Source organism: Octodon degus, unplaced genomic scaffold, assembly GCF_000260255.1.
Source record: "Octodon degus isolate 3935 unplaced genomic scaffold, OctDeg1.0 scaffold00114, whole genome shotgun sequence".
NCBI lineage: Eukaryota > Metazoa > Chordata > Mammalia > Rodentia > Octodontidae > Octodon > Octodon degus.
The window spans coordinates 3788043-3803743 of NW_004524690.1; the positions used below are offsets into that span (position 1 = coordinate 3788043).

Genomic DNA, 15701 nt, shown 5'->3' on the forward strand with positions numbered 1-15701 from the left:
TCCATTAGCAGTAATCCCAAACCTGTAAAACTCCAATTACTAAGTGATAATAGAAATACTGCTCAGCTGCAGATTCTCTGGAGTGTGGGGCCCAGGGTGGGTCCAGGTTTCATGCACAGCCACATACAATCATGCTTATGCCATGACAGTAAGACATCTGGCCAGGCCCCCACTACCAGACCAGGGGAGTTGGGCAGGGCGTCCCAAAGGATGTCTGCACTGTGGGGTCCTAAGGCTAAAAGAAACAGGAAAGGTGCTCCTAAGATAGTCCAGGACACTCAGACACACAAGGAGTGCAAGCTGTAGTGCAAGAAGATGAATGTGCTCCTTTGAATTCTTGAGTTGGGGGAAAGGATGAAGTGCTGTGCACTAAATCACCACTCCCTAAATTCCAGTGTAATGGAATTTGGATGGGGTCTGTGGAAGATTATCGGGGTCATAGGAGGTCAAGGGTAGGGTCCTTATGAGATTAGTGCCTCCTAAGAAGAGAACAGAGGCCACTTGTCCTACTTTCTCTTCTTGTCTGCCATGTGAGCACCCAGTAAGATATGAATGAGGAAGGCTTTCTCCAGATCCTACCTATCGGGCACTCAATCTCAGAAATCCCAGTCGCCAGAACTGTGACCAATAAACATCTGTTGCTTAAGTGCCCCAATTCATGGTATTTTGTCACAGAAGCCTAAGCTAAAGAAGACAGGATGATGGGACTGAGTGATTGGACAGGGATGCACAGCAGGATGTAGGGTCAAAGCCAGGTGGGGCAATTCATATAATCCAAATTAATGAGAAAATTACTTCTATCTAGTCCTTGGTGACAGCTGTAGGTCCAGGAAGGAGTAGCTATTTGCTTTTTCCATTGTGGCAAAGACATGTAATCAAAAATGTACTATCTTAGCCATTTCCAAGTATACTGCTAAGCAATGTTAACTATATTTACATTGGCATATAACCAATCTCTGTAACTTTTTCATCTTGCAAAATCAAAATTCTCTATTCATTAAATAACCCCAATTTAACCCTCTTCTCCCAGTCTCTGCCAAATGACATTTAATTTGACTACCTCTTATAAGTGGAATCATACAATATTCTGTGGCAGGCTTATTTCACTGTGCATAATGTCCTCAAAATTCACATCTGTTGCAGCATGTGTCAACATTTCCTTCCTTTTTGAGGCTGAGTAATATTCCATTGTGTGTATCAAATTTCATTTATCCAGTCATTTATGAAGGAACACCGGGGTGACTTCCATCTCTTGGCTGAATATGTGTATGGTGTGACTAGTTTCTAAAGCAACCAGACATGATGTCAGTACTTAGGTCAGTCCATTTGCCCCATTATTCTGTTCAGGGCCTCCCTAAAAACTTGCCCACTGTTGTTTGTTCTGCCCTCACAACCTTGCTCCCTACATCCTGATCAGCACTACCTTTAGCTTCCTTATCCCATGAAATTGTCTCATTTTGCCTATTTCGAGCCTTCAAGAGTATCTCTCTTTCCTTTCTCCCTTTAAGCTCTTTTAGTATTTTTTAAATATTTTATTTATTGGGACTGGCAAGATAACTTAGCAGACTAAAGCACCTGCAGGGACTACGGTTCGATACCCAGTACCACATGCTGTGCCACCCCTGCCAGCCAGAGTCTGGATGTAGTGGTGCATGCCTGTAATCCCAGTGCTGGGAAGGCTGAAAACAGGAGGATCACTACAAGTTTGAGCTGTGTAGTGAGATCCTGTAATATATATATATATATATATATATATATATATAATTTGGTACAGGGTCTCTATGCAGCTCAGACTCATAGTGATCCTCCTATCTCAGCCCCCCGCCAGTGCTGGGATTATAGACACCACCACACCTGGTTTCAGTAGCCAGCTGGGCATGCCTGGGGTTCCAGGACCAGCACAGCATGTGGTACCATAGATGGAACCCTGGTCCTTGCACTTGCCAGGCAGGTGCTTAGACCACTGAGCTATCTCCCCAGCCCTCTCCCTTTAATTTTGAAATTACTCACCATTCTCAGTGTCTTTCACTTTTAAACCCTTTTGCTAAATTTCACTAAGTGCTCACTTTTTCTCAATTTTTCTTCAAATTTCCTCGACTCTAAAATCCTCTTTTAAATGTTATGAGCAAAATGGATTTGCCCAAGTTTTCTCTATTTTACACCTGAGGGAAAAACAGATTCTAACAGAAACAAGATGATGAATTTGTAAGAGATCCAGAACCTTACTTTGGTGATTTCTGTGCCCTTGCTTGGGTACCTGTACATGTCCCTCTCAAAAATCTGTAGCTCATTACCGTTGCCATTCTGTGAAAACATGAGGGGGGTGTCACCCCAGCCAAGCCTATCCTAAAAGTGTGTTCCCTCCAACAATAGAAAGTAGCAAAGAAAAGAACACCCGTGCTTTTCCTCTTCAACATCTCTGTGCTGTTAACAGACATCAGCTACCTTTTCATTACAGATTAAAAAAAAAAAAAAAAAAGACAAACTCTTCTCAGGTTTACAGACAAATTGAATGGGAAGTGTAGTAGAGACTTCTCATATTTCTCCTCACATTTCTGGTCCTCTGCCCCCAACGCACACTACTGCTTCCTTTATGAACATCTTGATTCTGACTCCAGGGCTGGCCCCTCCAGAAGCTCCAGCTGCCCTGTTCCCCTAGCGCCAGCCCTGACCCAGCAGAGAAGGCAGTGTCCAGTAGTCCAGAACTTCACGGCAGGCCTCTGCTGCAAATGGACTGACCATGACCAGCCCTGCTCTGAGGACACCAGGACTGTTCTGTGGACGAACTGCCGGCGTGCATAGAATGGTGCTCTCACAAGGTGTATGACGTGACCCCCTGCCATGCAAACGCTATACAGCCCCTGGAGGTGGAAGGAGAAATGCCCTTCCTAGGGCACATTTGGTATATAACAAGCCCTCAATCTTTATCACCCCACCATCTGCAATATCTCCCTTGGCCCCTAGAGGTGCCAAAGGGAGTCTGATTGAATTACAGAAAACTTTTTCTGACCAAAGATCAGGCTCATCTCTTCAATTAGCCATTTAATACCTATTTATTTGGGGACCAGGCACTGTTCTAGGCATCAGGGAGTTAGCAACAAATACGATAGGCTTGGCCCCTGCTGTCTATGGCAATGGGGGGGGTGCTATGGTCTGCAGGTGTCCACTGGAGTTTGCACTGCAAACTTAACCCCCAGCACAAGTACTGAGGTGATTAGGGCAGGAAGCTCTGCACTCAGAAATGGAACAATGCTGTTAAGTGAAAGAGAGTCACTATGGAAGGAGGGACTTGCACATTCAAAGGATAAGTTCGCCCCCTTCTTTTGTCGCTAATTCCTTCTTGCCCTTCTGCTTCCTGCTATGGGATGACCCAGCAATAAGGTCCTCACTAGCAGCTGATGTACTGGACTTCCCAGTCTCCAGAAATGTGAAAAATTTATTTTCTTAATAATTCCCGATTTATGGTATTTTGTTACAGTGGCACAAAATGGACTAAGACAGGGAAGACAAGCAATAAACAACAAAGCCAATAGACAAGCTATCAGGTAAGAAAGGAAACTAGCTGTCAGAATATAGTAGTAACTGGGAGAAAGGGTCCTGGAAGGCTGGTAGGGAGAGGAGGCTGCTTCTTACATGATTAAGATAAGCTGGGTGCTGCAGGTGGGAGAGAACACTGAGAGAGGAGCTGGAGAGAAACTACCCCTGGAAGGAAGAGCAAGTCCAGCAGCGTGGATCTTGGAAGGAACCTTCAAGGAGCACAGCAGAGGCCAGAGGAGTCACAGCACCCACCAGGTGAGGATGGGAGGCTGGCATGCAGCCACCACGGGTGGGGGCTGCAAGCCTGATGCCCACCTGTCTGCGCTCCGCATTGATACTACTTAGCCTAGTGTCCTAGAGAGGACATGGGCATTGGAGTTGGGAAACTTGAGCGCCCCACGTTTCTGCTAAAGCTGCACAAACCTGGGTAAGTTCCTCAACTACATGTCCTTATCTACAGTTAAAGAAATGATTCTAAGCTCTAATATTCTCCAGCAAGAGGGATGCTGGCCACCCCTGAACATAGACTCCCTAAGGATTCTAGAGTCTAAATGCCACAGTGCCATGCTTGCATTTAAAGGATCTTCCCCTGCCAGCCAGGCAGCCACTCCTCAGAGTGGAAACCTGCCAACCCACAGCCCAGGGACACTAACAACTCACTTGGCCAGTAAGCAATGTCAGGGCTGTGTCCAAGAGAGGCAAGGCAGAAGGACAGAAGTAACAGGCAGGAAGCCCACTCCCGGACAATGAGGCTCTTAAGAGTCCTGACTGAGCAGCAGGCTAAATTGAAACATCATCCCAGTGCTGCCGAGTGATTGCACTAAAGCAAGTTGGCAAAACATCAGACAGCAGGTACCATGGCTGCCTGCGCCGGGAGGCTCCAGCTGGCTTCCTAATTGGGCCAAAGCTCCTCAAGGGTTCTGAAATTCGCAGGCTCCACCACCAGTGGCTAAAACTACTAATCCTTGAATCAATTACACTGTTTCCAAGGCAGCACTCTGCCCCTCCCTGGAGCTGTGCGACTTAGTCTTGTGATCAGGGCTGGCTTTAAGACCCACACCCCAGGCTCAACCCAGGCAGCTTGGAACCCACACCCAGGCTGTGCATATGCTGCCTGGACAGGGTTATGGGGTGGCGATTTTGACTGTCACTTTACCTTCCGTACATGCATCCTGCTGCATGACATTTAACCTAGGGTGGTTTTTTTGTTGTTGTTTTTGACAGGAGACCTACGCCCATTTATTCCTTTCTGTACCACTAAGCTCTGCTCAGTAAGGATCTGCTAGTTCATAAAGAAACCCCAGGTTTTGAGAGGGAGGAAGAGGCCTATGTTAAAATACTGTCCTACGCCTCTTCTGCCTCTGATTTATAAGCTGGAATGGCATTTCGGAGCCCCTACCCCCAGATATTAGTAGCTACTTAAACATGCCAGTGCAGACTGATGTTCACATGACACCATGAAAGGCCGGATTGAAAAGTGGGCTTTGTTTTAGTGCGTTGAAGCCCAGGGCCCTTTTCACTGAGCTACATCCTTGCATCTTACTTTATTTTGAAGTAAGATTTGACTGAGGGAGCCAGGCTGGACTGGAACTTGCAAGCCTGTTGAACCTTCAAGTACTTCCAAGTCTTTTCTACCTTCCTTGCAACTGTCCAGGGTGTGACATGGGCCAGCCTAGCCCCAGGGAAAAAGTGGAAAACAGAGTGCAGACAGTGGTTGGCAGTTTGTAATGTCTACAAAACTACACAAAAGCCCTAGTGACCCTTCCCAGCCCCTCCCTCCTCCTTGCAATCAGCCCCATTCCTCCTCAGTTTTTGTCTAATAATAGGAAAGAATCAACACTGCAAAACATGCAGAGAGCACGCTCACAGTATGGAGTTTCTAAGTAGTACTTTTCTGATTCATTTTATTAAGAAGTTAAATTGTTGATCCATTTGAACTCTCATTAATAGATATTAAATGTTGCTTATTATAAAAATGCTAATAAATCATTAGGTTTTGTTTTTTTTAAATTAACCACCAAATGGCTAACAAATTAAATTTAAATCATTAAGTCTGATATTCCTAGAGAGGGATCACAGGAGGTGGTACATTAGAGAACCTGCTTTTATTTTGTTTGCTTTTAAACACAAAGAGCCCGTGCTGACTCCTGGCTCGAGCCTCCCTGGCCCCCTTCCAGACGGCAGTGAGCATCTGTGAGGCAGCTGACCAGGCGGGGGCTGCAGCGTGGAGGGAGCCCGGGCTACCTGGGCTGCCGCCGAGTCCACGACCTCGGCCTCATTAGTCCTCACTAACCAACTGCGCTAATCAGCACCGACATGTGCTGCTCAAGTGTTGATTGCCCTGTTGCTCACTGCCTCTTCTAGGCTGCCACTGGTAATTAAAAGCTCTACTATGACGATGGCCAGTCAGCCTCGCCTGGGCTCAGAAAGACAAGCTGTTGTCCCCTTTCAGTGAAAAGGATGCAAGAAATACCAAGTCCCAGTGTGTGGACACAGATGTAATTAAAACTCAGAGCCCACCTTTCCAGCAGTTGGCCTGGGATGCTGAGTGGTTCATCCTCTTGAACTATACTACTATTCACTTGACTCAACCGATGTCCCTTATTAACATTTTAAACTCTTTAAATAAGGGTTTGCAATGTTCTAACTGGTGACATCTTAAGAGTATCTGTTCAGCTGTGGCAAACCAAGCTAGCCCAATATATACATACATTTGTCTATTTTTTCATCTCCTATAACAGTGGAATTAATCATACTTTGCATATTATGGTCACTGTATTACAGGAAATATACCTTTGGTAAAAAGGAAGTGATCATCTCTCTTTCTCCACACATTCCCCTCACTCACCCTTAGGCAATTTCTCCTAAGCCCAGAGTTAATCAACTTTCCCTTGCTACATTAAACAAAACAAAAACCTGAGATGTTCAATTTAAAAAGAGGATGGTTAATTTAAAAAGCAGGTTTCTTTGGCTTGTTTCAATCCGCGGTCCCATGGCTCTGGGGCCTACAGCAAGGTTCTGCTTCCCAGCAGAGCACTCGGTGCACCAGGCTGCTCTCTCAGGGTCAGGAGGCAGAGGAGGAAGATGACAAGCCTGGGTCCCAGCACCTCCTCTGAAAGACTGGCTCAATGACCAAGCTTCCTTTCATTAGACGCTACTCCTCCAAGCTGTACTACCTAACAGAACTAAAAGCCTTAACACACGGGGGTCTAGAGGACATTTAAGATCCAAACTGTAGGGCCAGAATTGCACAAAGGGCAAAGTCAGCAAGGAACAGACTTTCCGGGGTGCTTTTCAGTCTACACCGACAGTCATCTAAAACAGCCAGCACCCCATTGCACCCTTCCAGGAATCCACTGCCAAAATTATTTTTGTGCTAGACACTGTGATGCACACCTGCAAGCTCTGCACTTTGGGAGGCTGAGGCAAGAGAATCACCATGTTTGAGCCCATCCTGAGGAACCTAGAGTGATATAGTCTGAAAATTAAAAAGTAAAATTTAAAAAGGACTGGGATATAGCTCAGTGTGAAGGCCCTGGGTTCAACACACAGAAACACACACACACACACACACACACACACACACAATTTTCATACTATGTATTGTGGTGTATGTCTGCAACCCCAGACACTTGTGAGGCTGAGGCAGGAAGAATACAAGGTTGATGCTAGTCTGAGGAAAATAAAAAAGTGCCACTGAGGAAAATGTTCCACATTAAAGAGGCTGAAGAGACATGACAACTAAAGGCAGTATCAAACCCTATGCTAGATCCTGATTTTAAAATGTTACAGAGAAATTAATCTGACAAAATGGGAACAGAAATAGAGGATTAAAATACTGTAACAATGCTAAATTTACAGAAAGTCAATAAATACATTGTGATATATAGAAACATCCCTATTCTTAGAAAATAAATATGTAAGTACTTAGGTATCAAAGGCTACCATCTGGCTTACTCTCAAATGGTATGTGTATTATCTATCTAGCTATCACTATCTATACACTATATTCTTTTTATAATTCTGACCAACTAAAAAGCTAAGATTTTTCTTCACAGGAATTTGAAAGTTAATGCAAAAGTCTCAAAGCAGGTATGATTTTTTCAATTCAAAAAATACTTTAAACTATGGCCGGCGAGATGGCTCAACGGACTAAGCACCTGCTTAGTTAAGCGCAGGGACTGGGGTTCAATCCCTGGCACCACAGGCCATGCCTGCCCCGCTCCTGGGGGGTGAGCCAGTAACCAAGTCTGGGTGTGGTGATGCACCCCCGTTATACCAACTGGGAGGCTTGAAAACAGGAGGATCACTACAAGTTCAAGCTGCATAGTGAGACCCTGCATAAAATACATTAAAAAAAAAAAGAAAGAAAACTTTAATGCTGAAGACAAGAACAGCTGAGGAGAAAGTACATAATTAGACTTCCCAATTTTCCAAGGAATATGGACAGTATCAGGAGTAGCAGCATGAACTCCCTTCTCTCTGCAACCTCTCCTATAGAAGTTGGGAGTGCCAAACAAACTGCCAGCTTTAAACTGCCACTTCCCTTGCAGCTGAGGCTGATCATGTGGCCCAGCTGTAGCCAGTGAGCCAAGAGATTTACTTGCTGAGGGCTTCTGGCAAAACCTGTGCTTTCCTGTTAAAAGGTACACGCAAGGAGAGAATTCTGTCTTATCCCATTCCATTTCCCATTCTTTGCTGTACATTTAATGAAACTGAGATACTTGGAGTTTTTCAAAGCATGAAGACACCAAGCAAAAAATGACTATCAGAAAAATAAAAGAGTGAAAGCATAGATCTTTCCTGAAACTACTGCATAGCTGAACAAATGCCAGTAAATGCTTACTGCTATACTTCTTCTGTTGTTTTTGAGACAGGTCTTGCTATGTAGTTCAAGGTGGCCTTGACCTCACTATTGGTCCAGGCTGGTCTTGACTTTGTGATGATACTCCTGTCACCTCCTCCAGAGTGCTGGGATGAAAGGTGTGCCACTACATGCAGCTTGCTGTACACTTTATTATAAGAGAAAAGTAATTATTTGCTTAAGACACTGAGTCAAGTATCAGCTACTTACAGGGGTACACATTACTTACACTTGCTTATTCAGGAAACTGAGAAAAAGCAAAAGAAATACAACAAAGAGTAAGAACCAGGACATTCAACATTGTACAGAAAAGGAATTTCCACAACAAATACCTGCTTAAAATTTAAACCAAATGGCAATGCCAAGATGTAACAGTTTTCACTGACAGCAATTACAATAAAGAACTACAAGAATAAGTATTCTATAGTGATTCAAGACCAGGAAAGGTCAAGATATCCTCTACTGAGATGGGTTTCAACGCAAACATCATTTCTGGGTGTTGTGCCAATATATATGTTATTGCCAAATTCTTAATTCAAAACCATATATAAGAATGCTTTAATTGAGACACAAAAGTTAAAAATAACACATTTAAATAGTAACCTCCCTACTCTCTCAAAGATAAATGTGCCCATTAACCCTGCATGTTAAAAGATTTCTTTTTCATTGTACAAGATAATTTTTTAAAGTGTTTCACAAGGAAGTCACCATGATTTGGCACCTGATCAGCTACTTCACTGAATTAAAAACTAATCAGGTTCATAACTTTTAAATGAAAATATTAAAACATGTATTAAATTACTGTGCATAAGATCCTGTGCAAAACTGGGGGGGGGTCAGCAGCAATAAAACACAGGACACCACATATCTTTTTGTGGAGCTTAGTATCTAGTTAGGGCAGGAAGAGATAAATATGAAAAGTTAAATGAAATGTTTCAATAACAGTTCTAGACAGTAGGAGATGTCATAAAACTGTATGATTCATTGCCAAAAATACTGTTGCTGACAATCTTGCTGTTGCAGCACTTCAAAGAAAAAAGTCACTTTAAGCCTGGATTAAACGTATGGTCTAGGAAAACTTTACAGAAGGCAGAAGCTCAGCTTAGAAATCTGTGGAATGGTCAAAGAACAGAAGATTCTCTCAGAACACCGGTTGAAGGCTGGAGATCTAGATCAATGATAAAGTGCCTCCCTAGCACGAGCAATGTACTGGGTTCATACTCAGCACTGGAAAAAGAAATATTACTTGTTTAAAACAGGAAATTTTAGAAAAAAAGAATGCCAGGCCGGAGAGAGAGCTCAGTGGCATGAGTGCTGCCTGACAAGCACAAGGTCCCAAGTTCAATCCCTGATACTGAAAAAAGCAAAAAAAAAAAAAAAGAATGGCGCCAGGCAAAAATGTGGGCAGGATTCAAGAGGTGGAACTGAAATTTGGCAGTGGGCTACAAAAGATCAAGGCCACACCCCCTTCTCAAAGCACTAGACCTGTGAGGCCGCCAGGCGCCAGTGTTTCTACTCCAGTCTTGAGCAGATGGTGTACTTTTCTTTCATAAACAGAGAGCCTCTCCTCCAATTTTCTCAGAACAATCAAATCATTTCAATTTAATGAAAGACTTTTACAATCTTCTAGTCTCTGGCCTTTGTAAGAAGTAGTCTCTTGAAGTCATTCCCCTTCAGCCCTTCTCTTCTCTGGTTTTCTAAGGGATGCAGACACAAAGTAAACATAACGTAGGGCTGATTATGTCTACATGGCTCAGGTACCTGAAGAGAGTGGTTTAATTCAATAAAGAAGTTGGCGAAGTTGGGCTTCACTTAATATTTCTAGTATCTAGCTATCTTCGCTTGTTCTACTAGGAGCCATCAGAGAAGCCAGAGCATGGTGCCATTCAGGAATTACTTGGAGAATCATATTCTCTTCTGATAAAATGGTTTTAGACTCTTTTTACAAGAAAAAAGGCTAGTCCTGAGACACCTCTCATCTGACCTAAATATGTTGTGCCTTTTCCTTTAGAAGTCACCCAAGCCTCAAAAACTCTTGGGTCCAGAGATGGGGCCTGCTGCCTAGTCCTCTGCAACTGTTCACCTGTAACTCTGATCAACATGGTTCCCAGATAAGAGATGAGTTTGCAAAGCAATGTCCCCTTGAATTCCAGTCCCTCCACTGGGCTTTAGGCAGCACTCCCGGTAATAACTTAGGGAAACTACCATTTTAGACTGGGCTTCCTTTAAAAAAGTGAACTACAAATACTAAAACATGTCTGTATCACTACCTCTCTGTATTCTTCAGTCACTACCTCTGGCATGGTATTATAAGAACACTACCTCTCTGTATTCTTCAGTCACTTCTGCAACTGCTTTATCCTAATATTTTTAATCCTCAGGTTGATGGAGACTTGGGAAAACCAAACATTGTTCCTGGCCCATGGTATCTTCAGATCACTGAGCATACCAACTTGAATTTTTATTTACGAGGTTTTCTCAGTTATGCTTAAACACATCTTTTGTATCATTTTTAATTAGAAAAAGACTACTAATATATTAGATCACTTTTGTTTTGGAGTCTTATTGGGCTTCAAAAAGTCTTTAAGGGCTCTTTCATAAAAAGGGAGAAACCTACAAAATGTGTCAGGAAAATGAAGTTCCTATCATTTCACTCTCAAATTTGCCTTTTAAATGTAGTTCTTCTACCCACAGTTCAGTGAAAGATGGTTTCCTTATTGTCATTTATTAGCCATGACAGGCAGCAATGCTTCTCTCAGATACAGTCTCCCTTCACCACAATTATCTAGTAATGCCTGCAAGGCAAAAGACTGCTCAAAACTTCTTCCTTCTGGAATGTTTTTCCCAAAGGCAACAGTTCAAAGCAAACCTCTATTAACTGGAACACTGACATTTGCAGAATTCTCTGGACAGGACAGTTCTACCTCTCCTGGAGTGATAACAGAAACTAAGACATAATTACCTGCAGTCCAGTCACTAGGAAATCAGCTCAGCAACAGTTCAAAGGTAGTGGCCTTACATACTCACTCTGACAGTAATACCATGCCATAAACAACCCAACCGTAGCCTGTCACTGTACATACATCCCTCTTAGAAAAAACCTTTCCTATTAAATTTCCCCAAAAAGGAAAAGAAAAACATTTTTGCTACAATTCAATGTAGGAAGCTGAGACAATATATATGATAGTATCAAAACTAAATAAATTAGATGTACCACTGGCTTATTAGCCCCTAGACATATTTGAAAATATGACCAAAAAAATTATATAATCCTTGCTAACAGGGCTCACAACTTACAACTTGTAGCAACATAAAAAGGGAACCTATTTTTTATCTTTAAATCTCTTCACTGATTTATATCTCCTTTAGTTTCATGAAGCACACTGAGGGCAAAGAGTTTCAAGGAAAAAAAGAGAAGAGAGCGCATAAGCTCTTAAGAGGGCAGCAGACGATAGACTTGGGAACTGAAGCATAATGGCAGTGAAGGAGCCTGCAACTTACCATAGCATCCAGTCTGAAGGGAAACAGAGAACTTAGGATGACTGATAAAAAAGGCCTTTTCCTAAAACATGAAATTTGGTCTATATAGTGTCACCCAGCTTGTTGTGGCGCATGCATGCCTAGAATCCCAGGCACTTGGGAAGCTGAGGAAGATCACAAGCTTAAGGCCAGTGGGGTAATTTAGCAGGACTCTATTTTACTTACTTTCTCATTGCTCAGACAAAATATATAAAACCCAAAGCTAAAGGAGGGAAGGTCTGTCTGGCTCTGGGAAGTTTTCTTGCCCTAGATGTTTCAGTCCATTAGTTGGCTGGTTTTAAGGTACAGTGGCTTGGCAGAGGAGAAAGAGTCCACCTAAAATGGTGTAGCACTTACACCCTTACTCCTAGCCAGCACTATGCCAAACCAATAGGTAGACTGATTGTGTAATCAGATACCCTAATCCAGCACCACACACTTTAGATCCAGCCACCACCCATAACTGCATGAGGCTTTGGGAGGGTCATCTAGACACAAGCCATAACAGTCTTAAAATTCTAAAAAGGATTTAAAATGTAGCTCAGTGGCAGAGCACCTGCCTAGCATGCATGAAGCCCTGGGTTCCATCCCAGTAACATAACAACAACAACCAAAAAGAAAAGTATCCTTCATCCACCCTAGGAAAACATACTGTTCTCTAAGCATTAAACCTCCATAATGTGTTTCTCAGAAAAAAAACAGAAACAGAATTAAACATGTGTTACAATATAAACACAAACACACTTTGGTGTGGTAAATTTTAATAAGATTTTAATATTGGCAAGGAGATAAATCATACAAGGTCCTAGAACATGGAGTACAAAACCTCAGAGACAAAATAAAAATTCCTCAAAATATAAGGGCACTCAAGAGAAAATAGTAATTTTTAAGATAAAGAAACCATTGTTTCAACAAAGGCACCAAGCATATTTAGGGTGATGTTTGGGTAGATGAAGGCATGTTTCCAACACAAATGAGCTTCCATCACCAATAGACCTGGAATGAGCCACCTCCAGGTGAGTGCCATTCCTCACAATGCACTTGCAGGATAGGGACTAATTTACTCTCTGGTTATGGAGCACCCTTGGAAATGAACCATGCTGGCACACAGAGGGAGCAACCTGTTTCTACACAGCAGAAGTAGCAGAGGTGGGGGATACCCAACACCGCCCACTCGTGCAATCCCAGCTGCTACCACAGCAGGGTGTGGTCTGCTGGTGGCAATAAGACAAGCTGTGTCCTCTGGGAACAATTCATTAGTCAAATAAACTAAATGTAACAGCTCCATGTGACCAACAAACCAAAAATAAGAGGCCAAAATAACAGGGGTCCCCACCCCCAGAGGGGTAATGTGCCACTACCCAGCATGTAACAGGATAGCAGGAACAGAGGAAATATTCCTGGTTCAATGGTGCTGATCATCTGTTAGGACAGATGTGCCATCTGATCTAGGTTTTCTGGGTGGGTGGGTAGGGGCTTCCCTCAACTCTGCAACAAATACTTTAATGCTACTGTCATTTGAGTGCCATTTTTCCCCCAAGGGCACTACATGTCATGCTTCATTTGGGCCAGATGTGCACACCAGTGTGGCTGCCACATCCTCTAAGAACACAAACAATTATTTATGTGTCCTTCCAGCACACACACACACACACACACACACACAAAGTGGATGACAGAGGAGTAATGCTCTTCTGCAGTGCAACCAGGACCCCAGCAAACAAGGTCACAAGGGAGAAGATACCCTTATTCCAGGCTTGCGTGACTGGTCCCTGATTTCCAACCCTAAACCAATAGTTTAAACAGATGTAGATTCCATACGACAGGAGGGACAGTAAGAGAGATTTGAGGCTATACATCCTTTGCATGTGTATTTGTGCTGGGCTAGTTAATAAGAAGTTATATGCAACTTTAAGATGAAAGGCATTAGCAGCTTCTTAGACGAAGAGAGTCCCAAACTTCTGTAGATTTAATGAGATTGAACTCACTGAAGCTTCTGACTCGGTCGGCTGTTAATTGAATCAAAGTCAATAACAATCTTGCTGCACCTGGGTGTGAATTTCCTAAATATGAAAAGCACAAATATATAAAGATATTATCCAATGTGTTGTAAAGCATTTTGTTTACTTTGGCTTAAACTATATTTTTGGTGCATAGAAAAAAAAAATGTCCTGGGTTTTTTCCTGATATTTTATCTCTATAGAAGCCAATTATAGTGCACCATACTGAGAGAAACAGGGACCAGAAAAGACTCAGACAAAAAAGATGCATGGGGTGGCTTGGTATGTATGTTCTTCAGCTATCCAAGTTCATAAATTCTCTGGGAGTCAAAAGATTTCTAAGACGTTAGCTGCATAACATAATACCTAATCACTCATTTTCCCATCAAATTTATCTTATTTTCTAGGAAACTTCTATAGCCAACTTGGACTTGCTCCAAAGCAAAAGATTAGAAATTTTTCTTTTGCCTTTTATACACAACAACAACAACAAAAAAAAAAACCAAGTGGCTTTAGCAAGGAGTAATTTCTTAATATTATGTTTTTAAAATGAAAATGCTTTGTCCTCATTAAACTTTTATTCATTATTTCTATAATTTTAAAAATTTGAGACTAAACAGATTTTTAGAAATCAGTTAAAAAAGAGTGTATATAACTTGGATTTACAATTTCATAAAGCATGATAGTCCAAGAGATTTATCCCATAAAACCCTAAGAACACAAGGGGCCAGGCACATCACCCATTGTAACAGTCCTGCCATTGCTGACCATAAATACTAGAAAGCATTCTAGCGTCAAAGGAATTTTCTGCTATTAATCAAAAATGGTAGAACTTACTTGCAAGAAAACATACTACAAAAATTATTGCTCAGCAAAGACAATCATAAAAATCCAACAGACTTCTAAGCTCAATTTTAAATGTTTTTTTTTAAAAAAGTCCAGGGCCAGCCAAATAGCTCATCGGATTAAAGCGCCTGCAAGCAGGCACAGGTGCTGGGTGTTTGATTCCCTGGCCTGCCAAGCGGGTGCCGGCCCCGCCCCTGGGGGGGTGCTGAGATGGCAATTAAGACTGGGTGTGGTAACTCTTGTTGCATAGGTCTTGCTTTATCTTGGTCTTAACCATCTAGCAGAAAAGTATAAAAACGAAGCATAAGAAGTTAAGCCATGCTGTTATGTTGAGCTGTAGGGGACTCAGGTCAACAATTTCTGACATTGCCAGTGAAGCGGAAGACCCAATACTATTATGGACTACTGGACTCTTTTGGAATATTTTGCTGAGTTAACACACCTGTAATATTCAAATGATGGAACTAAACAAAAAAGGGGATACAGATGAATGTCCATTTTGTATCTGTGTATTCAAAATGGTTAGGATACATAGTTACATTCTCTTAACAAATGAGGGATTTGTTCTAATAGTGTTTGTAAATAGGATATCATGTCTGCATCTTGTACAGCAATTAACCACTAGGAAGTATGCAATGTGTTAGTTATTGAAACTGTCCTACCAATTTGGTTTAAAACTATCTCACTGCTATTTGTTTCTCAATAAAATTATGGAAAAAAAAAAATAAATGTGGACCTGTAAAAGGTTTTCAATAATCATTGTGTGATTGGTTAAATAAGCACCTTTGTTAATAACATACTCTATACATCTGGGACTACAGACGATATACATCTAAAATGAAAATATGCTGTGAGTGTAAGCTATAAAGTTATGTTTATAGGGTTAAGATTTCATAAGTTTAATAAATATAAAGTAACTAAAAAAAAAAAAAAAA

The 15701-nt window shown here is 42.0% G+C and overlaps 1 protein-coding gene across 2 annotated transcripts in view; it reads right to left on the minus strand.

The window, feature by feature from the left end:
• Nucleotides 1-12674: 12674 nt before the first annotated feature.
• Nucleotides 12675-15701, minus strand: part of Dctd (dCMP deaminase) — a 27787-nt gene continuing 24760 nt past the window's right edge. For both annotated transcript variants that reach the window (XM_004639765.2, XM_023699681.1), the window contains one exon: nucleotides 12675-13983. In XM_004639765.2, coding sequence (XP_004639822.1) covers nucleotides 13905-13983 — 79 coding nt within the window. In that variant the 3' untranslated portion in view covers nucleotides 12675-13904. The remainder of the gene's footprint in view (nucleotides 13984-15701) is intronic.